Genomic DNA, 24917 nt, shown 5'->3' with positions numbered 1-24917 from the left:
TTATGCATTATCCTACAGAAATTGGTTCAGTGCACAAGTGCAGCGACCCGCTGACTGGTGAGCATGAGGGCACCCACTGGTCTACTGTTGATGGCCTATCCACAGGGGTAAGCCATCAATAACTTACAACTAGACAACCTCATTAAGTTGTAGGCTATTCCTTATGATTTGTGTCTGCGGCTGAACAAGGTGCCGGAGTGCTGTAGTGTTCTCTCCTCCCCCATGTCTGCATTCTAGAAGTCCCAAAGGCCTTTAGGACGGTGATCGCTGTAGTCCGGATACAAGTGACACGTTGGTGCAAAATTCCTGCCGTGCCAATCCATGAGCTTCCTGTAGAGAGGACTCCTCTGATGGCTGCCAGGTATGTAATGCCCGCTCTACATGTAAGATGCTGATGGAGCACAGTGCTGCCCATCAATGGTCCCCGGATCGTTCCTGCAGACTATTCCACCAGCTACAATCCAGATCCCGTAAGGTAACCACATTCTCTGGCGTGGAAGATGATATATGTGACTCTTTATAGGTCGCCCATACGGTACAAGAGCCCCTGTTCCCGCTGCTAGTAGCAGCCACATGTCCAGTGTATGACACGTACCTCCACCCGCTGCCTCTGGGTTTGCCATGGTGGCACAAGGGCTTGTGCTGGGGGAAGGGGGGGGATTGAAACGGCCCGATCAAATTGTTTGACTGTATAGTCAGCCAGTGGCCATCCTGGGTGATTGTTCGCTGTCATGCTGCCAATGGTCACATGAAGTGGCCATTTTGGGCAACCATTCTCTTGGTGGGGCCACCTTTAGTCAGCAGAAAGGACTTTACCGGTAGGAGAAGCCGCGCCATTCGCACAAGGCAGTGGGGGAAGAACTACTACAAGTTCATGCCAAAACCACAAAGTGTAAGAGTATGCTGCGCTCTCCGAAACTCGCCCTGCTATGGACGTACCCGGAAGGTGCCAGCTTCTGCCAACCTGTACTGGTGCAAAAGTGTCCACGTACCTGCTGCAAAACCAGGCAAAACTATTTTAGCGATTGTAACCCCGCCGTACGGTGTAGTCGAGCATGATATTGGACCGGGAAACTTGGACTGATACCGTGTTTGTAAAATTGCGATGTTCACTGCAAGTGTTTTGTGATTAGCGAGAAAATTGCATCGCTGAAAATGCGGGGTTTTTTTTTCCATGCGCGCAAATCGCACATATTGTCAATTGGAAAATTTTTTTTAAAAACGCATTGCACTCGTATAAAACGCGCATGTACCCGCGAGTGCAATGTGATTTTTAGTTTATTTTCTCACCCATTGGAAACAATTGGCGAGATTTCTGTGGACTCGCAGAAGAATAGAACATGCTGCAAGAGAGAAGCAGACGCATTGAAGACAAAGATTATTTCTGTGCCTCTGAATCCAGCCTTAAATGAAGACCACCTGATCTCCTAATTGGGGTTGGGTGGTCTTCTGATAGGGTAGCTTCTGCCTCTAGGTCTCCTACCTATCAGACATATAATATATACTTTTGATATGCCATAAATATATTGGATAGCCAATACACCTCCAGGTTTTCCTGCCGCGCCATAAGCCGTATTCCGGATACTTGAGGTTTTTTTTTTCCACGCTTCACCCATTCACTGGATGGCTGAAAACTGAAACTCATTGGTGGTCTGACCACTGGGCCCCCACCGATCATGTGTATGGGGGTACAGTTGGCCTCCCTGAGAACGGGGCAGAGGTCGAGCAGACACACCGCCGCTCCATTCATTTCATTGTACATGAGCGATTTTTCTTTTTATTGCTGCGAGATTGAAAAATCGCTGCATGCCCCACTTTTGGACTATTTCTTGGAAAGAGTCGCCCATTATTTCTGCCCCACTACTGAGGAAGCGTCCCGCTTCTACCGTACACATCAGCTCATCGCCTGACCCTATAGAAATTGTCAGGTTTGATCCGTTGCGTTCGAACGAACATTTGTGGCTGTAGCAGAAGACCATTTTTACGTTTGGCCACTAGGTGTCACTATTCCACAATCGTCCAAATATCCTGCAGGGCTCCGATGGCAGCGAGGATCGCCTTGTGAATAAATCCATTGTCCGTTTGCCGTTGGGTAGGTGATGGGCAGGCCGGCAGCGGACCAGGAACGTGGCAATCATCTGTTCTATGTCATTACTGCTTGCGGTCCCTCCTTAAATGTTCTCTGGGGTTCTGGGCTTATTAGGGACAATGCTATATATTGTGTAGTGTGACCGCCACAACAGCCGGGACTGATGTCACTTGGCTGGAGCATGAACCCGCGTTGGTCAAAGACCGATTATTATACAGATTGTGTAATTAGTGCAGGCACTGCGCACCCCATAGCACGGCCTTATGGGATCGCCATTCCTTTGGGGTGACATGGGGAGGAATTGATAGGCTGGGATGCGATTCGGTAATTAGATGAATAGACTTGGCCTAAACCCTCTTGTGTGCCCTTCATTCTTCGGGGAGTCAGGGTGACTCCTCACAAAGGCATTTTGAAGAATCGAACATTGGTGCTGTTGGGCTTGGGAGCTTTAGCCCGGGGCGAGACGTCTCACATCAACTAAAATCCACTTGTTTGCAACTTGCTGAATGTTAAGAGGAGCAGCCAGATCACGGACCCCTCGCGGGCACTTGGCGGTCTTACGGGACGTAGATGGATATCAGTGGTGGAAAAGTCACTTGCAACTTCCAGCTCTGATTGTGGATGCAGGTTGAGTTTTGTTCTGCGTCTGTAGCATTGACCATCCGTGGATGTGACACCGCGGTGCGACACATCTGTTGTATAGACCTAGCCGAAAAGTTCGTTGGCGGTAACTCCTTCCAAGGCACATTGGTCAGGCTGCTTTTAGATGACGCAATTGGCATTCAAACGAGTGAAAGGGAGCAATAATTATAATTCGGTCCACGCGAATGAGAATTCACTTTGTTTGTCTACTTTATGCAGGCATGAAAGCCATCGTTAGTTCATTCACTTATAATTTGGTTTGAACAGCAGTCATTCACTTCCTCGCATTCACTTATATAGGGACTGAGCGATTATGAACGACTCTGGTTTGAACGGGCCGCCGATGCCGCTGCGTGTCTAAAGAGGCTAAATGAGAGCGAGCTAACGGCGACATCGCTTTGTTCAAACCAGAATCGGCTCGTCTAGAAGGGCCATTATGTGACATCTAAGGGTCCATTTACATGGGACGAATGTCGGGCAAAATATGCCCGACACTCAGCCCTGTTTGTCCTCGCCCCCGTGCTCTTGCACCGGAGCTAGAAGCAGTGACTCGCTCAGAGCGGCCAGCAGGAGGCGGCTGCAGGAGATTTCACTCCTCTCGCTCCCCTGCCCCTCTCCATTGACTTAACATAGCGGCCGATCATACTGAGCGTCCGCTATTTAAACTGAGCGAGTGTAACCAGCATAATGTATAATTGCCTTTTTTCTCTCCTCGTTAATCTGGCTGTTCCTGTTTTTTTTGCAGCTTATCGGACGGTATCCGGAGTCAACGGACCGCTTGTTATCTTGGACAATGTCAAGGTAATCCGCTCTGCGGCTTTTATTTTGATGTAGAAGAAGCTCATCTCTTCTCCAGCAGATATCGGGGAGAGACGGATCAGGGACATTGAATTTCAGAACTCAATCTGGTTTTCCAGGAGATAAGCCGCTGTCTGGCTGCAGCTTACCTTTCTGAACACACAGACCTTCACCTGAGGCAGTGGAGGAAACTGCTGTCGGTGGACAATGATCTGACAGTTGTTGCTGTATGGGCATCTTTAGTAAAGGAGGGGGCGTCAATATTAAGACCCTCATACACCTTAAACAACTGTTAGGGTAGTTTTAGACGAGGCACTTCTCGTTTGAGCGGCTGACGTCACTGCTGGCTCGTTGGCTCTCCTGCGGCCTTTTTATACGGCGGATACATTGTCGCCTCGTTCAAACGAGAATCGTTCAGTCTTTCCCATTCGCTGTATAAGTGATGAGAGGGACTGAACGAGCGCTGGTCAAACCGAACGATCAGTGAACGAGCCGACCATGGTTTATATGCTCCGTAAATAACAACCTACCAAAAGCGTAGAATTCTCGTTCGTCGTTGACTCGCATTTAGAACAAATAATTATCATTCACGTTCGATCGATGATCATTATGCCTAAAAGAACCTTTAGGTATTCATTCATCGGAGAGTTCGTGTATTTAGGAAAATAAGCTGCAGGCAGACAGGTAAGCAGTGGCTTATCTCCCCAGGAACAAACGGATCAAGTGTTGAAATTCAATGTCGCTGATCCTTTTTTTTTTTTTTTCCCCCCCTAAAGTTGTTTGTTACGGGGAAAAGTTGAACAGTCTCTGCCCCATTATTGGCAGGTTTGGTCGACTGACGCTTTAGATCAGTGGAGGTCTGACTCTTGTTATTCCCCACCAGTCAGCTGTACTCTACATCCCATTCATTGGTTGCCAGGCACAGTGCCATACAGTTAGTAGTGGCTATGCCTGGTATTAACGCTCAGTCCTCTTCACTTGAATTGAGGTGAAGCTGTAGTTAATTTTAATACTAGACACAGCCACTAGTAGGAGCGCAGAGCTGTCCCTGGTAGGCCATGAATGGGACGCTGTGCTGTCGAGAGTCCAACCACAATCAAAGTCCAGGTAAATCCCTTTAAAAGGTTTCCAGAGATTTGGCCAAGGACTTGAGGGCAGAAACATTGCTGCTTAGTAAATGAAGCCTGCATTTATTTTGCTTTGCGTGCTTTTGTATCATACGTTGTGTTCTTCCGTGTGACTTCAGCATTGTGACGAGGCAGTGGTGCTGAAATTTACATGTTTATTTCTAATCTAGAATGAATCTCTTTATAAGCTCGTTACAGTAGTTACATGGAATTAATCCTGAGTCACAGCTGATATTCTACTCCAGAGCTGCATTCATTGTTCTGCTTGTCAGATGCATTGAACAGTTTAGCTGAAGTCCCATAATGCAGTAGGACAGTACATGCTGTAGAGATGACCCTTCCCAGAATACAGATCACACATAAGTTATGTACAGACATTGAGCTAGCGAGGCATGCTGGGGATTTTCACTTTAAATGAACACCGAAAGTATATTGGAAAGTTGTAAAAGTTAATTGCACAGAGAACATTTGTTAAATTAGCATATCTGCCGCCCCTAAAATTTGTGATCCTCTTCACCTCTGCTGGCATATATGGCTTTCTCCTCTCCTCTGCTTATCTTGCCAATAAACCTTTCTCATGAAGTCATTCTACATTAGATTATTTGTATCACCATTAGTTTGAGGTCTTGCTTGGCTGATGTCGCTCCTGTGTCTTTCAGTTCCCCAGGTATTCCGAGATTGTGTATTTGACTCTTCCCGATGGCACAAAAAGGAGCGGACAAGTACTGGAGGTCAGCGGCTCCAAGGCTGTAGTACAGGTGAGAACATATGGCCATCCTAGGCCAAGGGGGCTTCGGACCATGTCAGCTCTTTATGAGCCCCATAAACTAAACTTGTGGGCTTGTAGGAGCTGAAACCCTGAATCCGGGAATGTATCCTACTTAAACGCTCGTCAGCATTCTCACGCTGTCCGAGCCACAGCTGCATGCACCAAGGGGGCTACGTGGACGCACATAGAATGAGGCGTCATCTTATTGTAAGCATGCCCCTTAGTAGTCTGTGCGACTTTGATAGCAGGGAGCGTAAGTACACTGAACGATCACTGTATTAGGAACAGCTGGAGCGTGACATCTGGGGATCAGTAATGCGGTACCATGCGATGGCTGCGTCACCATCTCTGATAATGTGCTGACCTCTCCTCTGCGCAGCAGAAGACAGCCATTGGCAGTCATGGGTAAATGTGGTGACTTTGACCACAAGGAGATTGTTGGTGCCCAGAGTGTGGTGCCAGTATTTCTGGAACGGTCGCACTTGTTGACTGTTCTTGAACCGCGGTATCAAGAGTGAACCAAGACCGGTTGAACCATGGAGAGAAATCCGACAGAAGGGCATACAGCGACAGGCCACACGTTGGTCTTGGAGATGAGTGACACGTCTGGCATCTCAGCAATGACTTGTCACAGTGGACCCACTGACCCAGCAGAACAGTTGGGGACTGAGACAAACTTTCACAATAACCATGCGGCGTACCTTTTGTCAACTGCGGTTCAACAGCTGAAATATCTTCCCCGACCACAGTGCCATACTTCAATAGGACAAAGCTTTGTGTCAATGGTCTCAGATCACTAGGCAGTGGTTGGAAGAACATGACAATGAACTTTCCACACTACCTTGGTCCCAAAACGAACTGGACTGTAACCCCATTGAACATGTTAGGGATGTCCTGGAAAGGGCTGTGAGATCTGCTCCCACTTATCCACAGAATCTGCACCGACGGAGCTGCTGCAGCCGGCATAGGGGGAGTTGTTGAGTATGAAGGACGTTCAGTACCTTGTGGAATCTGTTCCTTGATGTCTGGTAGCTGTGATCACTCCATAAAGGTGGACCAACCTCTTATTGAGTAGGTGTCCCTAATGCAGTCATCGGTCAGTGTATAGTACATTCTTAGATTAAGTATGTCAGCTGATATTGGCCCCATAAATTAAATTTATGGCCTCAGGAGTTGACGGACTCCCTTTTAACCCTTTCCAATCCAATTTGTATCCTGGTTTTCCTAGGGGGCTTACTCTTTTTCTGCCGTTAAACAACAGCGCTATATGCTGGCTAAAGCCAGTACTGCATGAGGTGACACGTTGGATAGGCTCTGACAGCAGAGAGGCTGGCAATATATAGTAAGAGAACCCCAACGGACGTCTTCCAACATCGGAGCTGTACAGCCTTAAATCATAACGTCTTCAGAGGTCAGACAGTGGATTGGAAAGGGTTAATCTGAGATCAGCTTCTGCTCCTTGCACCGTTTCTTCTTGTCCTCTGATATTTCTTACTATTTTCCTCCTGCAGGTATTTGAAGGGACTTCAGGAATAGATGCTAAGAAAACGTCTTGTGAGTTCTCTGGAGATATCCTGAGGACCCCTGTATCCGAGGACATGCTGGGTATGTGAGCACCTCTTTTCCTACACGCACAACATATAGAACTATTTACAGAATCTGGATGGAACAGAATTTTCAGATTTGCTCAGATTGTTTTGCTCTTTTTCAGGTCGTGTGTTTAACGGTTCAGGGAAGCCCATTGACCGCGGGCCTACTGTGCTGGCCGAAGATTACCTGGACATCATGGGTAAGTCAGAGGAACCTGGAAAAAGTTGTAAGTTGCCCTATCTAGACTTTAGTTTTGTTATTTGTCCAAAACTTTCCCCCATTTATGTTCCCTGTAGGGCAGCCCATTAATCCTCAGTGCAGGATTTACCCCGAGGAGATGATCCAGACGGGTATATCTGCCATCGATGCCATGAACAGTATTGCTCGTGGGCAGAAAATCCCCATCTTCTCTGCTGCTGGGCTTCCCCATAATGAGGTGAGCAGAACCCTTGGGTCATATACAGTAGTGTATTGGGAAGCACTTCTATATTATGGAGCAATGAGGTGCACAACTCCCTTTATACCCCGCTTTTCTCCAGTTGCCGTATACTGTACAAAATACATTGTGTATGGATGTAAGAGGCTATTGTAATGTATACATAGGATATGTGTCCGTAGTCAGGGGTGTATTATATGCTAACTTATACCTGGTCTTGTCAGATTGCAGCCCAGATCTGTCGTCAGGCCGGTCTAGTAAAGAAATCCAAAGATGTTATGGATTACACCGAGGACAACTTTGCCATCGTGTTTGCTGCTATGGGGGTGAGTGTGTAATGATTGACTACAGCAACTATGAATACAATTTACAATTTGTTGTCACGTTCTTAAAGGGAATTAGTGCCCCTATTCTAAGACGGTCGGTGATCTGCTATAATCCGTGGAGAAAAGCGGAAGCATTCACCTTCAGCACCCCCGCAGGGGAGATAACGCATTGCAGTGTCTATTTAAATCAATAGGTAATCTGTGTAATGCAAGACACACTGTAGTTCTAAACTCTGGCCAAGGATCCTCCCCAATTAAAGGGGTTGTCCAGGGTTAGAAAAGCATGGCTACTTTCTTCCAAACACAGCGCCACCCTTGATAGCAGGTTGTCTGGTATTGCAGCTCGGCTCCCATTCACCTTAATACAACTACATGGACAAGGGTGGCACTGTTTGGTGGAAAGTAGACATGTTTTTCTTACCCGGGAAAACCTTTTAACTCAATTTTTTCCCTTATCTGGCGAATGAAAATGAGGTTTCTAACTTGGTGAACCCCTTTAGCACCTTAAAAACACAGAACGTGTACAGTTATGTCTTGTGCATTCAGCATTTGTATGGAGGGGAATAGGGAGCGGATCCCACTCCATACAATCTGGGTGCCGGCTATTTCTTACAGCTAACATCCGCTGGCATCAGCCGCAATCTGCGTGAACACTGATCGTGGCTGTCAACTCTTTAACCCATTAAGGATCAGGCACAGTAAATTTACAGCGCCTGGCCCTTAATGGGGGGGAGGGGGGGGGGGTGGACATGACTGCCGGGTTCCCAGCTACAGCAGAGCTGGAGGGTCATATTAGACCCTGGCCAGCTTTGCCAGTGACTAATGTCACTGCAAGGGTTGTTTTCCTCTAACTGGGGCTCCTATGGATGCCCCAGCTACAGCGGGACAGTGTCAAATAAAAAAAAAAAATGAATGTCCCCCAGAGATTTTATAAGATGTCATGGGGGACATAAATATAAAAAAAAATTACATACACAAATCAAAATTACAGAATACAACAATACATACATAAGAAAGAAAATAACACAAAGCCGACGCCAACTAAAACCATCGCTGTATGCGCCCTGTAAACCAAAACCATACACATATATATATATGTCCAAAACTAAATAGAGCAATCCATTTCCATACTTTATTTTAGTGAAAATATACTAAATTAAAAAAAAAAAATAACTATGTTAAAATCCATTTTTTTTAGCATTTTATGCCCAATAAAACAAAAAATTTTTTTGCCCTGTATGTCATGGAAAAAAAACCTAGTAAAAATAATTTCGTAGCTAAACAAAATACTGCAGTAAAACCGCCACATGGGTAAAATCCTTAAGGGGTTAAATGCCGCTGTCATTTCTAATAGCTGAATTTAATCCCCTGAGCAAAGCTCAGAGGTCCTGAACGGCCTCCCACCATGTGATCGGGATGTGCCATGTAGCTGCCCCCTTTTCCCATTATACAAAAAGCAATCAAGACAATAAACAAAAAACAAAAACATATTTGGTATTGCTGTCCGTAAAAGTCCGATGCATCACAGGCAGGGCTCACACAAGCGGATTTATATTGCGGATTTCACAATCGCCATCCAAGCGGACAATCTGCAGTAAAACACGGGCGTTAAAAGGCTTAACCCTTCCCAATCCACTGTCTGTTTAAACACATTCTGATTGAAGGCTGTACAGTTTCCAATGTTGGAAGACGTCCGGCAGGGTATTCTTATTGTAGATTACTGGCCGCTCTGTTGTCAGGGGCCTCTTGAGCAGGTCCCATACCGCAGTACTGGCTCTAGCCAGCAGGTGGCGCCATTGTATAATGGCAGAAAGAGAAAACCCCCTAGGAAACCCTGAATCCAATATTGGATTGCAAAGGGTTAATGCTAGGATGTGTCTCCAGTGTCGAGTTAGTGAAGGTCCAAGTGCCCTGACCTGCTCTATTGACTAGCTGTACAGTTATGACCATGATAGCTACACAGAGGGAGAAAGCTCCATCACTTCACATCTTGGCTGATCATTAAGGGTGTACAATTTAATACGAAAGTACCTATAGACTGACTGGTCAAACGTAGTTGGAAAGTGGAGACTTGACTGTTTGACCTCCCTTACATGTGTGTGTATTTTTATGGGATAGAGAAGAAAAACCTTCAGATAAAGAACTTTATTAAAGCCTTTAGGTTGAAAAAAGTATACGTTGTTAATGCAAGAACAGACCCCAACAAGGAAAACGGATGGCTATATGTTTAAAAGGGTTGTACCAAAATTACTAGTTATTCCCATAGAGGGGGTCTCCCATATCCCGCTCTGCCTGTCACTGCAGGGTCATTTCTCCCTCTGCAGTGATGTCACTATGAAGATGCACCCCTTGGGTATCTCCGCTGTCCCACTGAAAGTGAATGGAGCGCTAACGTTCTTGTGTGACCAGCTCTTCAGTCTCTTCCTCATTGCGGGGTTGCAGTCACCCCGCAGTGAAGAGGACCGTGGATGTGGGACCTCGATCATTAGGGGTCTCTGCAGTGAGATCCCCACTCATCAGCAAGCTATCCCCTATTCTGTGAACAGGGAATAACTTATGATTCTGATAAACCCCTTTAACGTATATATATGCTAAAGTACACATATGCTGAAAATTGCTTGTTTTCCATGTGCATTTCACATACACACTAAAGACATGTGAGCAAATCATAAGCCCAACAGCCTCTGGGACATGAATTCAGGGCGCCAGGAAGTTACCAGGGGTCTGCCATGTATGAGTTTATTAAACCCGGTCATATAACACCTAAAAGGCATAATACACTGCAATAGGAGTATTGCAAAAACAATTGCAGGGACAAGTAGGAAACGGCCATGTTTTATTCCCTCAACTTTTGAAGTATTCTGTAGTTTGCTTCTCCCATTGCTTACAGCCCAGAACACAAGTGATCTTCCATTTTGGTTTTGCCCTTCCTCACCCGTACTCTTCTTCCTGTTAGGTGAACATGGAGACGGCTCGGTTCTTCAAGTCAGATTTTGAAGAGAATGGGTCTATGGACAACGTGTGCCTCTTCCTGAACTTGGCCAATGACCCCACGTAAGTAGAGGACGGTATTGCCTGGTGGGGTGTGAGTCCTGTCAGCTATATTTGCCGTGTTGGTTCTGATAAGCCTGCTCTGCCCCCCGCTGTCTGACTGGCGGTATCTGACTTCTCCCCCTCACAGCATTGAACGTATCATCACGCCTCGTCTTGCCCTCACCACCGCAGAGTTCCTGGCCTACCAGTGTGAGAAGCACGTGCTGGTTATCCTGACGGACATGAGCTCCTATGCTGAAGCCCTGAGAGAGGTAATATCTGGAACGGTACAAGCAATTGCCTGAAGGAACCATTGGTTTCCGGTCACTGAAGTATGATTTGTGCATACACGACGTGCACAATGTTACCGGCTGCTAGTCTCCGCATGAGAGGAGACCCTCCACAGCTTATGGAACCAGCACTAGTCTACATAAACAAGTATTCCCATCAAGTGATGGCTGAGATATGCCAGCGCTATGATTGGTGGGCACTGCCCTCTGGGTCCTCTACCAACCCTGAGAATGAAGGGGCCACTGCGTTGGCTTTAGTATTGCATGCCCCCCAAGATACCCTGCAGAGCAGCTTCAGTTCACTTGGCTGTGCAAAGAGCTAAAGTACAGCCCCCTACTTATGTAAATGAGGCTGGCTGCAGTTCCACTGTGCAACAGGTAGGTGCGCTGGTGTGCAGAGATATGGTGAACAGGACACAACTGTACATCAGTTCTGCATCCTCTTCATTCTCCATCCAAACATTGTGATCCCAGCAACGTGCCATCAGTTTATAAGATGGTAACCCACCCTTAAATAGGTGTATTGTTTAGCTTGGGTCTGTTACAAAGTTTTCCCATTATGGAAGCACTTCTGTTCTTGTCCCCCAATCAGCACCTATGTTCCATCTACTGGCGTGTGTACATGTAATTCACAAATACACGTCCTATCCCCAGGATAGGTCATCAATGGAAGATCAGCTGGCGTACTGTGGTCATAACCCTAGCTGATCAGGAGCTAAACAGAGGGGTCGGAGTGGAAGCTGCTGCTCTGACCTTGTGTAGTGGCCAGCGCTTGTAACTGCAGGCACAGATCTCATTAATTCCGATAACCAGCACCAGCCACTACACAGGGCTGCTCCCTAAACACAAGGACATACATGGAACGAGTGGAAACTGCTACAGTTGGGTATGGGGGCATCTGTTACTGGGTTTTTTGTTTTGGGTGACCACAGCTGCTCTAATTGGCCAGTACTGCTCACATGATCAGAGTACATTGATAAATACATAATCATCCATCAGCTTTATAACAGGTTATACCTTGACTTTACACTATACTTGGGATAGGCCATCAGTATCAGATTGGTGTGGGGTCGGACTCCTGGGACCCCTACCAGTCATCTAATTGAAGGGGTCGCCTTGTTTACGGGGTACGGTGGTGTCGGGTGGTTGCAGCTCGGTCCCGTTCACTTGAGTGGGGCTGAGCAGCAGTGAAATGCGGTACATGCCAGCGCACAGCAGCCCCTTCCATAGATTGATAGGGGTCTGACTTTTGACAACCCACTATCTGATTTTGATGGGGTTTCCTAAAGATTAGCAATCAGTATAAAACTTCAGGAAAACCTTTTTAACCCCTTAAAGACACGGCCTATTTTGGTTATAAGAACGCAATGATTTTTTGGTTTTTTTTTTCCCATCTCCCCTTTTTTTGTTCTTTTGTACTTTATGCCCCTGCAGGGGACTTGACCACTCTTGCTCATATGGTCGGTCTCTGATGTTTCTATGTGACTAACAGTCTTATAGAAATTGTATGAACGCCCTTTAACCCTTTGTTCTTTGCAGAATTAGAATAATATGGTGGATGTCTTCAAAAAAGCGTCACACGGGCTACATGTCCGGCATTGCAGCTCAGACTTATTTCCACTCTTCAGACTCATTCAATTAAGCTGAGCTGCAATACCAGACACAACCTATGGACATCGGTGGCGTGGTACCTGGAGGAAAATGCACTTTTTTTTTTTTTAAATCTTTTAACAATTTTTTTTTTTTTTTGGGGTACAGAAAACAAAAAGGGTTACAAGGAAGCAATGAGTAACTAGACTAACCCTAAAAAAAATCTAGTGACTTTCCTGGAAAGTAATAAGACAAGCATTTGAAATTAAGAAACTGAAGGTCCTTGCACTTTTTTTTTTCTCAAACACTTTTTAATTTCCCCCCGGTCTCTTCCTTTTTGGCTACAGATTGAGGTGTTGGGCTTGTAGAGGTCTCCTATTGCAGACATAGTAGAGGGGGGGAGGCTCCTGCTGCAGCCAGTTGTCTTATGGCCAGTGAGAAGGAAGAAGGGAGGGACATGGCTGTTCTTCTGGGACTCATGGAGAATTGCAGGGGTTATTGCGCATGTATTATGTCTGACTAGAGGGTTTTGTCTAGGATGTGGGAATATCCTGGAACCCTGTGAGGAAAAGCTAAACCTTGTTCTGTCCACCAGGTGTCAGCAGCCCGAGAAGAGGTGCCGGGTAGAAGAGGCTTCCCAGGTTACATGTACACTGATTTGGCCACCATTTACGAGCGAGCTGGCAGAGTGGAGGGGAGGAATGGCTCCATCACACAGATCCCTATCCTCACTATGCCCAATGACGGTCAGTGTTTTCCTGCACGTTGGCACTACTTCTAGAAGCACATTGTGTGGATGGCATGTTTGATCTTACGGATTCTCGTTTCTCGCAGACATCACTCATCCCATCCCTGACTTGACGGGCTACATCACAGAGGGGCAGATCTACGTAGACAGACAGCTACATAACAGACAGGTTGGTGCCGGGTACGTTGGCTAGAACTGGCAATCCACATTCTATTGTAGCCCTCATGACATACTTGTCCTCCTCAGATCTATCCTCCCATTAATGTGCTGCCCTCACTGTCCCGTCTGATGAAATCTGCCATTGGGGAAGGCATGACCAGGAAGGATCATTCTGATGTGTCCAACCAGCTGGTGAGTTTCTTACTGCTTACAGCTCAGTAATGCCCCCAAGTGACTAAGGCGGTATTTGCACTTGCTAGTTTTGCAGCACTTTTATTCATGATTTGCACAAAATTGCAGCAAAAAGCCCTAAAATCTTCTTGTGTAAATGTAGTATAAAACGTGTTTGAGAGGAAGTAACTTGGGTATGTGTTCTTAGGTCAATCTGTGTAGATGAGGTCCCTAGCGTTGAGTTCCTGTACCACAGTGTACTATTACAGCATAGGGATGGTACAGACGCGGGAGCTGTGCCTGCACCATCCACAGCGGCTGTCAGCTGTAGCATACACCCCCCTACCAGAAGTAACTGGACACCGGAACAAGAATCAAAAGTTGTGTTTATTTCCATATGATACTTAGTGGGGCTCCTTTGGCATCCGGTACTCTCTGAGGCATACTTTCTATAACGTCTGATGCACTTCAACTGGTATTTCCATACATTCATCCTGAAAACTTCTGGTGAGCTTTCTCAAGGAAGATGGATGCTGTTCAGATTTTCTGACCCAACGTTCCAGTTCATCCCATAGATGTTCAGTAGGTTCAGGTCGGACTCTGTGCCGCCAGTCCAATCAGGGAACATCCATATCCTCAAACCAACATAAAACAGTGTTGGATCTGTGACAAGGTGCATTCTCTTGTTGGAAGTATGGCTGGCCATTCCCAGAGTATTACCACATTGTTGGCAGCACATTGTCTAGTGTGTCATGGTACACCTCTGTGTTCATGGTTTTTACCGCTACAATTAACGGACCGAGACCGTGCCACATAACACATCCCCAGACCATAACAGAACCTCCGCCGTACTTACTGTTGGCACAACACACTCAGTCAGAAGGTGTTCCCCAGGATCCTCCACACCGAGGTACGTCCATCTGATGTGAAGATGGAGGAATGTGATTTGACACTCCATAAAACGTTCTTCTATTGCTCAACTGTCCAATGACCACGCTCATTGCACCACTGTAGATGGGTCGATGCATGTGAGACTTTACCAGATGTTTGCAGGATGAATAGAAGGAAGGACCAGCTGAAGTGTATCAGACGTTAGAAAGGATGTCACGGAGAGTATCTGATGTCATTGGGGCCAAAAGAGCCCCACTAGGTATTAACATAATAAAATAAATACTAATGATTCTTGCTCGGGTTTCTAATCACGTTAAGATAGTATGCAGCAGGGTGTCAACTGTAACAGCGGGGACCAGAGTTAAAGGGGTATTCCCATCTTGTGAAGTCCTCCTATCCATAGTACAGGTGATGGCAAATTGCTGTAAGATAGCAAATCTGTAAGACCCCCACCAATCCAGAGAGATCTCCCTGATGTGTCACTAAATCTTGATAACAGTGGCCTCTGCTCCATTCACTTCCGTGAGAACTGCCGGAGATGGCTGTGCGCTTGAGCTCCATCTCCATCAGTTCTCATTGACGTGAGTGGAGCTGTGCTTGGTCAATCACCGCTGCAGGACTCAGGGACCTGGCAGAGGAGAGATCTCTGGATTGATTGGGAGGGTCCCAATGGTTGGACCCACACCGATCAGCAGGTTATCACCTGTCCTATGGTTAGGAACAACTTGACAAGATGGGAATACTCTAACACCAGTTCTGGTTGTTTAACCCCTCAGTTGCTGTAGCCAATGCTGACTGAATCATGTAGGTGCTTGGAGGGAGGCACTGCCTCTGGACCCCATCAGCAGTACTGTAATATCCCCACGAGTTGCCGGTTGTCCCATAAACAAGCCGTCAACAGAATTTAAATGTCATTGGTCCTTGAATGCAGCGGCAGAACACCTTTTGCAAAAGTTATGTCATTCATAGCACACCGTAAACCCCCAAAATGGTGCAATTGCAGGGGTTTTATCTGTCGTCTTGGACCTGCTCCTGGTTTGGATCTTAAATGGCTTGTCCAATCAGGACCACCCTGTCCTCATATACCTTATTGGGGACCCCCTGTATGCAAGGATGTAATGTGTGACTGCAACTCCTCCCAACCAGAACTGCGGACCCCCGGCAGCTGAGAGATGCCGGGCCACAGCTTGTCCCCATCATACAACCCCTTTAACCCTTTCAGTACCAAATATTATTTTTTTTACTTTTTTTTTTTTTTCCTTCGCGGCCTTCAAAGAGCCGCAGCTTTTGAATTTTTCGATTGACATCTGGGAGCTTGTTTTTTGCAGACGAGTTGTATTTTTTTAATGATAGTATTTAATTTACCATATGATGTACAGAAAAGCGATCCGGCCGCTCTCACTAGCGTTTTTTTCAGCGTTTAGCACGGCATTTTAAACGCTGCGCTAAATGCTGTAACACTTCATTGATTTCAATGGGGCTTCTCAGACAAGCATTCAAGCGTGGCGATTGTAACGCCTCGATTTTCAAACGGCGTCTGCTTTATTTTAGTGCGTTTTCAGTGTTTTGGTTTTTTTTTAAACTCTCCTAATCGCCCACTGCAATGATGGGATGCGTTTTTGCAAATGCCTATGAGAGAGCAGTCGTAAACATTTTTAACCCATTAAAGACCAAGCACCGTAAATTTACAGTGCTTGGTCCTGGGCTTTAATCCCAGCCGATAGTAAAAAATACAGCGGGGGACTAAAGCGCCTGCTTCTGCAATCAGAAGCAGGTCGGGTTGTCAGCCGTTAGTCACAGCTGATAACCTGGAGGAGAAGGCGGGAGGGGATTTTAACACTTTCTGCCTTCTCCTTTCCCGGGTACACAGTGCCCAGTGAGCGCTATTTACTAAAAAGTGGAAGTATAACTCCCACTACGCGAACCGGCAGTCACGTGACCACTGGAATTCCCTGGGACAGCAGAGCTGCAGAGTCATAGCAGACTCTGATCAGCTCTGCCAGTGACTATTGTCACTACAGGGGATGTTTTTCTCTGTAACTGGGGCTCCTACGGAACCCCAGCTACAGTGGGAAAGTGTCAAATAAAATATTAAGTGAATGTCCCCCAGAGGTCTTATATGACGTTATGGGGGACATAGTGCAAAAAAAATTATTACGCAAATAAGAAAAAAAATATTACAGAATAAAATAAAAATATATACATTAGGAAAATAACCCAACGCCAACCAAAACCATCGCCGTCTGCACCCTGTAAGCCAAAACCATACATATTTTATATCAAAATGTCCAAAACAGAGGAACCCGTTCCTGCAATTTATCTTAGTGTAAATATACTAATTTAAAAAAAAACTATAAGGCCGCCTGCACACGGCCGGGTCGGATCCCCTGCGAGAATTCTCGCAGCGGGACCCGACCAGAGCCCCTGCAGGGACCAGCGCGGCACTCACCTGCTCCCGCGGTTCCGGCTCTGATGTTCCGGCGGCCGGGGAGTGACATTTCTGTGCGGGGCTCTGCCAGCCCCGCACAGAAATAGAGCATGCCGTGATTTTTACCCCCAATAAAACTAAAAAACAGGGGGGGAAAGTCAGTAAAAAAGATAATAAAAATATACCCCTATATGTCACGGGGGGAAAAAAATAACTCTGCTAAAATAATTTTGGTTGCTGAAGGAAAAAAATAGGGCAGTAAAATCCCTAAAAAGTGTCTGGTCCTTAAGGTACAAAACAGCCTGGTCCTTAAGGGGTTAAATGGGGAGATATAAAAAAAAAATGCAATTGTGGCATTTTTGGGGGGTTAGTTTTTACAGCTCTCACAATACAGTAAGAATGACTTATGGACTTTGTTCTATAAGTCGGGGTGATTACAATGTTACCAAATTTAAATAGTTTTTAAATGTTTTTTCTATTCTTTAAAAATAAAAATCTTAAAGATTTGCTTTTTGTCGCCATATTCAAAGACCCATAATCTATTTTTTTTTTATTGATTCAGCGGTTAGTGCTCTTCTGGGGAAAATATATCTTTTTTTATCACTTTTCATTCAAATTAGTCAGAATACTAAACCACATTGCATTCTGACATTCCGTCCTTTTTTTTTTTTCTTTGTTTTTTTGTTTAGCAGCCTTCACCATGCAGGATAAATATCATATTTTAGTAGTTTGGACTTTCACATTTGGCGATACCGTATATGTGTGATTTGTAATGTTAAAAAAAACAAAAAAACTTTCCCATTAAAAATCTAAACTTTCAATAGTGTTTTTTTTACTATTAAACTTTATTGAATGTTTTTAATATACCGTATATACTTGAGTATTAGCCGACCCGAGTATTAGCCGAGTCAATAAGTTTTACCACAAAAAACTGGTAAAACTTATTGACTCGAGTATAAGCCGAGCTATACTCCAGTATATACTAGGTAAAGAAAAGATGCAATACTCACCTCCCAGCATGCTTCTGTGTCCTCGGCGTGATGGTCTCCCTGGTGATGCGGCAAGCTGCTTGAGAATTCTCCCCGCTGTCATCTTCCTGCTCGGCTTTGAATTCCCCCGCCGTCAGCGCTGTGTAAGTAAGCGCTATGATTGGATTGAGCGCCAGCCAATCACAGCCGACGCTCGATCATTCACAGCCATTCAGTGATGTCAATCAATGAATGGCTGTTAATGATTGAGTGCCAGCTGTGATTGGCTGGCGCTCTATCCAATCACAGAGCTTACCTAGACAGCACTGACGGTGGGGGAATTAAAAGCTGAGCAGGAAGATGACAGCAGGGAGAATTCTCAAGGAGCTTGCTGCACCACCAGGGAGACAATCGCGCTGGGAGCACAGATGCCGGCTGGGAGGTGAGTATTGCCTGATTTATTATTTTTTTTTTCCTCACTCGAGTATAAGCCGGGGGGGGGGGGGGGGGGGGCTTTTTCAGCATAAAAAAATGTGCTGAAAAACTAGGCTTATACTCGAGGATGTATAAATAGATATATATATTTAGTCTCCACAGAGGACTTGAACTTGCTATCACTCTATCACTTGTACTATATACTGTAATACTTTAGTATTGCAGTATATAGCTATTTTCACTATTGCCTATAAAGCCTTGCCACGGGCAGGACTTGATGGGTAATCCATGCGTGACACTAAGGGGTTAATGTGTGCACTGTTCTTACTACTCGGTCGTGGTAACTTTTTCTCATGTGCTTTGGTTCTTGTCAGTTTCTTCTGCATGATTGGCCGCTGTAGAAACGCTGTGCTGCCCTGAGGTGGCTATCGTAGAATTAACCCAAATTTGTTGTCCCCATCCCCCGCAGTACGCCTGTTATGCCATTGGAAAAGATGTCCAGGCCATGAAAGCTGTGGTGGGTGAAGAAGCGCTGACATCTGATGATCTCCTCTACCTGGAGTTCCTGCAGAAGTTTGAGAAGAACTTCATCGCCCAGGGTGAGTAGGAACGTTCCTAGTACTTCAGGGAAGATCAAACCCTTGCTGTTCGTGATTGGATCACCAGGTGGCGCTACGTCTTCCTATATTTAGACTCCATCCATTTGCTTCACTGGAAACATGAGCTTTATAGGCTGCAAGAACATTTTAAGGGAACCCTTAAATCACATCTTGCATCTCGAAGGTCAAAAGGTGCGCTGAGCATGAACCTGGGCTCATCTGCGAAGAGAACGGGGCATCTGTGGCGGATCTGCTAATTCTGATGTTCTCTGGTGAATGCCAGTAGAGCTGCCCGGTGTGAGCTCAGGTCCCCCTATAGGACGTCGGACCCTCAGGTCACCTCATTGAGTCGGCGTAGGACAGTTTAGTAATTAAACACGCAGACCAGCAGCCGCTGGAGGCCACTTTGTAAGATTCTGGCAGTGCTCCTCCGATCCTGATGTGGGGTTGATGGCCGCCTTCCAACCTGTCCCAATGTCCTCATATATTGGCCCGTATCCTGGTATCTGAGACGGTGCTGGGAGACGCAGCAAATATTCTCTTGTGATGGCACGTATGGATGTGCCATCCTGGAGGAGTCGCACTACCTGTACAACCTGATCTGCAGGTGGCACCTCGTAGGGACAAGGACACCAGCAACCACCAAACTAAAGAGGAGGAGGAGAATTGTCTCCATTTCCTTTTTGGGGGGTCTTGCTGTTTCCTCTCTGGTACTTCACAATCACTTCTGCTTCCTAATGGGCTATTACATAAGCACTGTCAACGCTTGTGTCATAGCGCTAATTGCTGGACCGCCCTTGCAGGTTTAGGCCACTCCCACACGTGTTCAGAAAATGCCGCTTAAAATGGTGTCATTTTACCGCGATTTAGTCATTTTTGAACACCTTGTACAGTGCTTTGGGGGGGGGGGGGGTGCTTTTTAACACCCCCTTCATTGTAATGAGGTGCGTTAAACACACAAATATTGAAAAATAAAACTGCGCTCAAAAATCACAAACGCCGCGTTGGAGCGTTTTATCGTGACGCACAGGATGCGTGTGGCCTCAGTCCTGTAGTTGGGAAAATGCAGGCGCTAGGGGTTGCCGCTAGCGCATATAGCCTTAGGCTGCTATTATATGATTGCTACAAATGCTACTAGTACTCGTGTTTTCCCAACAATTACCGGGCTGCATCTACAGATGCAACCCGACAATTAGCATGATGATGGGAGTGACGGCGCAGCCTCACTGCACAGATTGACCTCCCCGGGATGCACTCGGGAATTGCCAAACTTGTCACAAGCAATGTCTATGGAGTCAATGTGATCGACCGGTAGTCTTGTGTATGGGGAAGGGGGAGTGCAGCATGTCGATTGGACAGTGGGATCGCTACATTTAGCTCCGAACTTCAATCCCAGAGCGTTTATCATAACGCGATGTCTTATGGACGTTCTTGACTACAGAACACATTCTGATGCCAGCTGTAGTGGCACTACAAGTCTCATCATGCTGAATGACTGCAGAGTCTCCGCTGCTCTCACCTCGTAGTCCATGTGCTCAGTGTGATAGCCGTCATAATGCTGGTCTGCAATGAAAACACTGACTCTTCACAAAGTCCCTGTGATTGCAGTGAAAGAGTTAAGTGCATTTTGGCAGCAGGGTGGTCCCGGGTGGTTCTGAGCCGTCACCCATTATCACTGCAGATCCCGCTGTTCAGCCCTCCTTAAATAGCTTGCAAAGGACTGTCACATGGGGGATGTGTATGTGTGTGGGTGGCAGTCAGTTACCTTAGCAACTAGTGGCTCGTTAAGGGATAATAGCAGCTTTCAGTACACATGGATGGGGAGCAGCGAGGGCAACAGGGGCGTCTGACGTCGCCCAGTGTTAACCCCATTTATCCCAGGTAGGTGCATGGGTTGGTAGGATTTTTTTTTTCCCTTGCAGAATAGGTTATGTAGTTCTCACTAGCAACCACATGGTGGCAGCACATGGTAAATAAAGTGTTATGCAACAAATGATGATCCCTTTTCTTAAATGGGTTGTATTAGAATTACATGTTATCCCCTATCCACAGGATAGCTTGCTGATCAATGGGGGTCTCACCACTGGGACCCCTGCCGATCAAGAATGGGGTTCCTGTTTCCCCCTCTGCCTGTCACTGGGGGGGTGGCTTCTTCCCCTGCATTGATGTTAAAATGAATGGAGTGCTGGCCAAGGAACAGGATCGTTGGGCGTCTGTGTCGAGATCTCTGCCAATCAGAACGCTGTTCCCTCTCCTGTGGATAAGGAAATAACTTGTTATCATGGTACCGCCCCTTTAAACATTAACGCCACATGACATATGTTTGTCATGGGGGGTGCAGAGTTTGTGTACAGCAGGATCGGGGGCCAATCCTCCATAAACAGTGGGTGGCGGCTGACTTTGACAGCTGATACCTGCTTGCAACAGCTGTCATCAGTGCTCACCTGATTGCAGCTGTTAATTCTTTAAATGCCCCAATTGGTATTCTGGGGTCCCGGACAGCCCCCTGCAATAAGACGGAGAGGTACCGTTCGGTTGCCATGGCTGATTACCTATTAAGCCATGCCTGTGGATAGACTGCCTATCGGAAAGCGGTATAATGCATTAGTGATCAAACAAGCGTGAGTTTAAGTCCCCCATGGGGAGTAAACATGTAGGAAGGGGTAAAAGTTTTATTAACTACTGAAATAAAAATAGGTTTTCTTTTTTGTTTTTTTGTTTTTTAATTTTAAGCACTCGGTATTGTTGCATCCATAAAAGGCCGATATATCAAAGTAACCCATAACCGCATGGTGAACGTCGTCAGAAAAATACATACCAGGGCTACACTTTTTTTTTTTCTGCTAGTCTGTCTCCAAGAAAACATTTTTATAAAAGGCAATCAAAAAGTTTGTACTCTAAAATGGTACCAATGGAAACTGCAGGCCCGCGCACAACGGTCGATGGGGGTGTAGTTATGGCGGTCGGAATAAGTAATCGTACCGGCCCACACAATAAAGCTGTCATTTTTGCCACAGTTTGTATGCAGTAAGAACAAGCCCCCCCCCCCCCCCCCAAAAAAAGGCGGAACTGCATTTTATTTTTTTTTTGTCCATTTCACTTTACTTAAGGTTTACGTTTTTCAGTATGTTGTTGTTTTTTTCACCTAAATCCCCTTAGGAATGTTTAAAGGGGTTGTCCCGCGCCGAAACGTTTTTTTTTTTTTTTAACCACCCCCCCCCCCCCCCCCCCCGTTCGGCGCGAGACAACCCCGATGCAGGGGTTAAAAAAACAACCTGCACAGCGCTTACCTGAATCCCGGCGGTCCGGCGTCTTCATACTTACCTGCTGAAGATGGCCGCCGGGATCCTCTGTCTCCGTGGACCGCAGGGCTTCTGTGCGGTCCATTGCCGATTCCAGCCTCCTGATTGGCTGGAATCGGCACGTGACGGGGCGGAGCTACACGAGCGGCCCCATAGAAGACTGCAGAAGACCCGGACTGCGCAAGCGCGGCTAATTTGGCCATCGGAGGGCGAAAATTAGTCGGCTCCATGGGAACGAGGACGCCAGCAACGGAGCAGGTAAGTATAAAACTTTTTATAACTTCTGTATGGCTCATAATTAATGCACAATGTACATTACAAAGTGCATTATTATGGCCATACAGAAGTGTATAGACCCACTTGCTGCCGCGGGACAACCCCTTTAAGTGTTTTCAGGATGTTATGTGGAGCTGTACACGGTGTCATGGAGGGCGGGCTTTTCGTGGTCTGAGTTGTATTTTTCGGACAGCAATGGATAAATAAGGATTTTTTGAAAGTGGGGAGATAAACCTGAAGGGTGGGGGGTGTGCTGCATCCTTAGGGGGTCAGTGCATATTTGATTTCTAGTATGTGACCATTCTGTCATATCTGACTTATACGACCCCCATGCTGCATCCTAACACCGCTCTCCTCTCTTTAGGTCCGTACGATAACCGCAATGTGTTCGAAACCTTGGATATCGGCTGGCAGCTCCTTCGAATCTTCCCCAAGGAGATGCTGAAGAGAATCCCAGCAAGCACCCTGGCAGAGTTCTACCCTCGAGACTCCTCAGCCAAGCACTGAGCTCCTCCTCCATTCCTCAGCTCCACCTCCTCCTCAGTCTGTCAGGGACCCCTTGGAAGGAGCAGGGCAGAAATTACTATTCCTCAATGTGTCTGTATATTAAAAAGCGTCCCTTAAATGAGGTGTTAAATCAAAGTGATACAATTGCACTTCACCCCTGGGCTTACCATTTTACGAAGGGATTAGATCCACGCCTGCTGTCCGGGCTGCCCACGCAGCGCTGAGTGCCGTCAGACAGGCGCATGTGGCCATTATATTATCATATTAGACAATCTTGCTGTTCTAAGCCCCACCCCCTTAGTCATGCTACACGGGGTAAAGCAGCGATCGGGGTCCGACACGCTTGTAGCATGTGTGTATTTATTGTGCAGTGATGTGCACGTGGTTTACGTGACCCGAGGGTCTACATGTGCTTAGACACTACCATCTGGAAATAACGTAGCTTAGGTGAATGTGGCGCTTTATTAGCCTAGGCAACATGGCAGCAGTCTGAACTACAACTCCCAGCATGTCCTGCAGCCTATATGCTGGCAGGACATACCTCAGCTTGCAGTTTGTGACAGCCACCTGTTGCCTACCTCTGTATTAGTCTATGCAGGTACTAGTCCGTCCCGGTAAGGGCGCCCTCCCCGTACTACCAGGTAGATGTATCTCGGCACCTTACATCCTCCTGGCTGGTCAGCTTTTATCCCCCATCATCCAGCCCTATATATTAATTTATCTTCTGTTTTTAAAGCCAGCTCTCTTCTCCGCAGATTGGAAGTTGTTTAGCCGTGGGGCTTATTTGATGTTTGTGAATATTGGTGCAGTAGTTTTCGTTCTGTGGTCCATTTTGGTTTTTTTTGTCTGTAACCGGTGTATACATTTGTTGAAGAGCATCATATCTGAATAAATATTAATGTAATGATAAAAATCCCGCTAGTGAGACTTTTTTATCCTGTCTTTTGGGAGTTTTGCTGTGAGGGACGCTCGGTGTGAACGCAGCAGGAATCTACGAACGTCTGATGCACTTCAACTGGTATTTCCCTCCATTCATCCTGTAAATGTCTAGCAAGTTCTTTCAGAGAAGATGGACGCTGTTCATATTTCCCGACCCAACATTCCATTCAAAGATGCTCAGTATAGTTCAGGTCAGGATTCTGCAGGTCGGTCCAATCGTGGAACATCCATACATAATCTCAAACCACCATAAAACAGCGTTGATGTGTGACTAGGTACGTTGCCTTGTTGGAAGTATGGCTGACCATTCCCAGAGTATTACGACCTTGTCAGCAGCACATTGGGATGTCGCGGTACACCTGTGTGTTCATGGTTCTTGTCACTACAACCAATGGACCAAGACCATGCCACGTAAAACATCCCCAGACCATAACAGAGCCTCCGCCATACTTTTACCGCACACTTGTAAAAGGGGTTACCCAGGATACTCCACACCCAGGTACATCCATCGGATATGAAGATGGAGTAGCACGATTAGGCATTCCATGGTATGTTCAATTGCTCAACTGCCCAATGAAGTTGCTCATTGTAAACAAGCCCGATGCATCATCTTTTAGAAAACATGTCAGACATTTACAGGATGAATAGAGGGAAATACAAGCTGAAGTGTATCAGAAGTTAGTAGAAAGTATGCCATGGAGAGTGTCCGATGTCATTAGGGCCAAAGAAGCCCCACTGAGTATTACCATATGGAAATATATACTATTGATTCTTGCTCAGGTGTTCAATTACTTTGGGTAGGAT

General features: G+C 46.3%; 1 protein-coding gene across 1 annotated transcript in view; it reads left to right on the top strand.

Annotated features, from left to right (window-relative positions):
• The window catches only part of ATP6V1B2 (ATPase H+ transporting V1 subunit B2), a 29365-nt gene extending 5278 nt beyond the window's left edge, over positions 1 to 24087 (top strand). The window contains exons 2-14 of the mRNA XM_066593489.1: positions 3477 to 3532; positions 5316 to 5414; positions 6937 to 7030; positions 7137 to 7214; positions 7312 to 7451; positions 7676 to 7777; positions 10734 to 10831; positions 10959 to 11082; positions 13286 to 13436; positions 13525 to 13607; positions 13685 to 13789; positions 18960 to 19089; positions 23032 to 24087. Coding sequence (XP_066449586.1) covers positions 3477 to 3532; positions 5316 to 5414; positions 6937 to 7030; positions 7137 to 7214; positions 7312 to 7451; positions 7676 to 7777; positions 10734 to 10831; positions 10959 to 11082; positions 13286 to 13436; positions 13525 to 13607; positions 13685 to 13789; positions 18960 to 19089; positions 23032 to 23174 — 1403 coding nt within the window. The 3' untranslated portion in view covers positions 23175 to 24087. The remainder of the gene's footprint in view (positions 1 to 3476; positions 3533 to 5315; positions 5415 to 6936; positions 7031 to 7136; positions 7215 to 7311; positions 7452 to 7675; positions 7778 to 10733; positions 10832 to 10958; positions 11083 to 13285; positions 13437 to 13524; positions 13608 to 13684; positions 13790 to 18959; positions 19090 to 23031) is intronic.
• Positions 24088 to 24917: the final 830 nt, after the last annotated feature.

This window comes from Eleutherodactylus coqui, chromosome 2 (assembly GCF_035609145.1).
Source record: "Eleutherodactylus coqui strain aEleCoq1 chromosome 2, aEleCoq1.hap1, whole genome shotgun sequence".
Taxonomy (NCBI): Eukaryota; Metazoa; Chordata; class Amphibia; order Anura; family Eleutherodactylidae; genus Eleutherodactylus; species Eleutherodactylus coqui.
The sequence above is the reverse complement of the archived record's forward strand: the minus strand, read 5'-3'. Positions and strand labels throughout refer to the sequence as shown.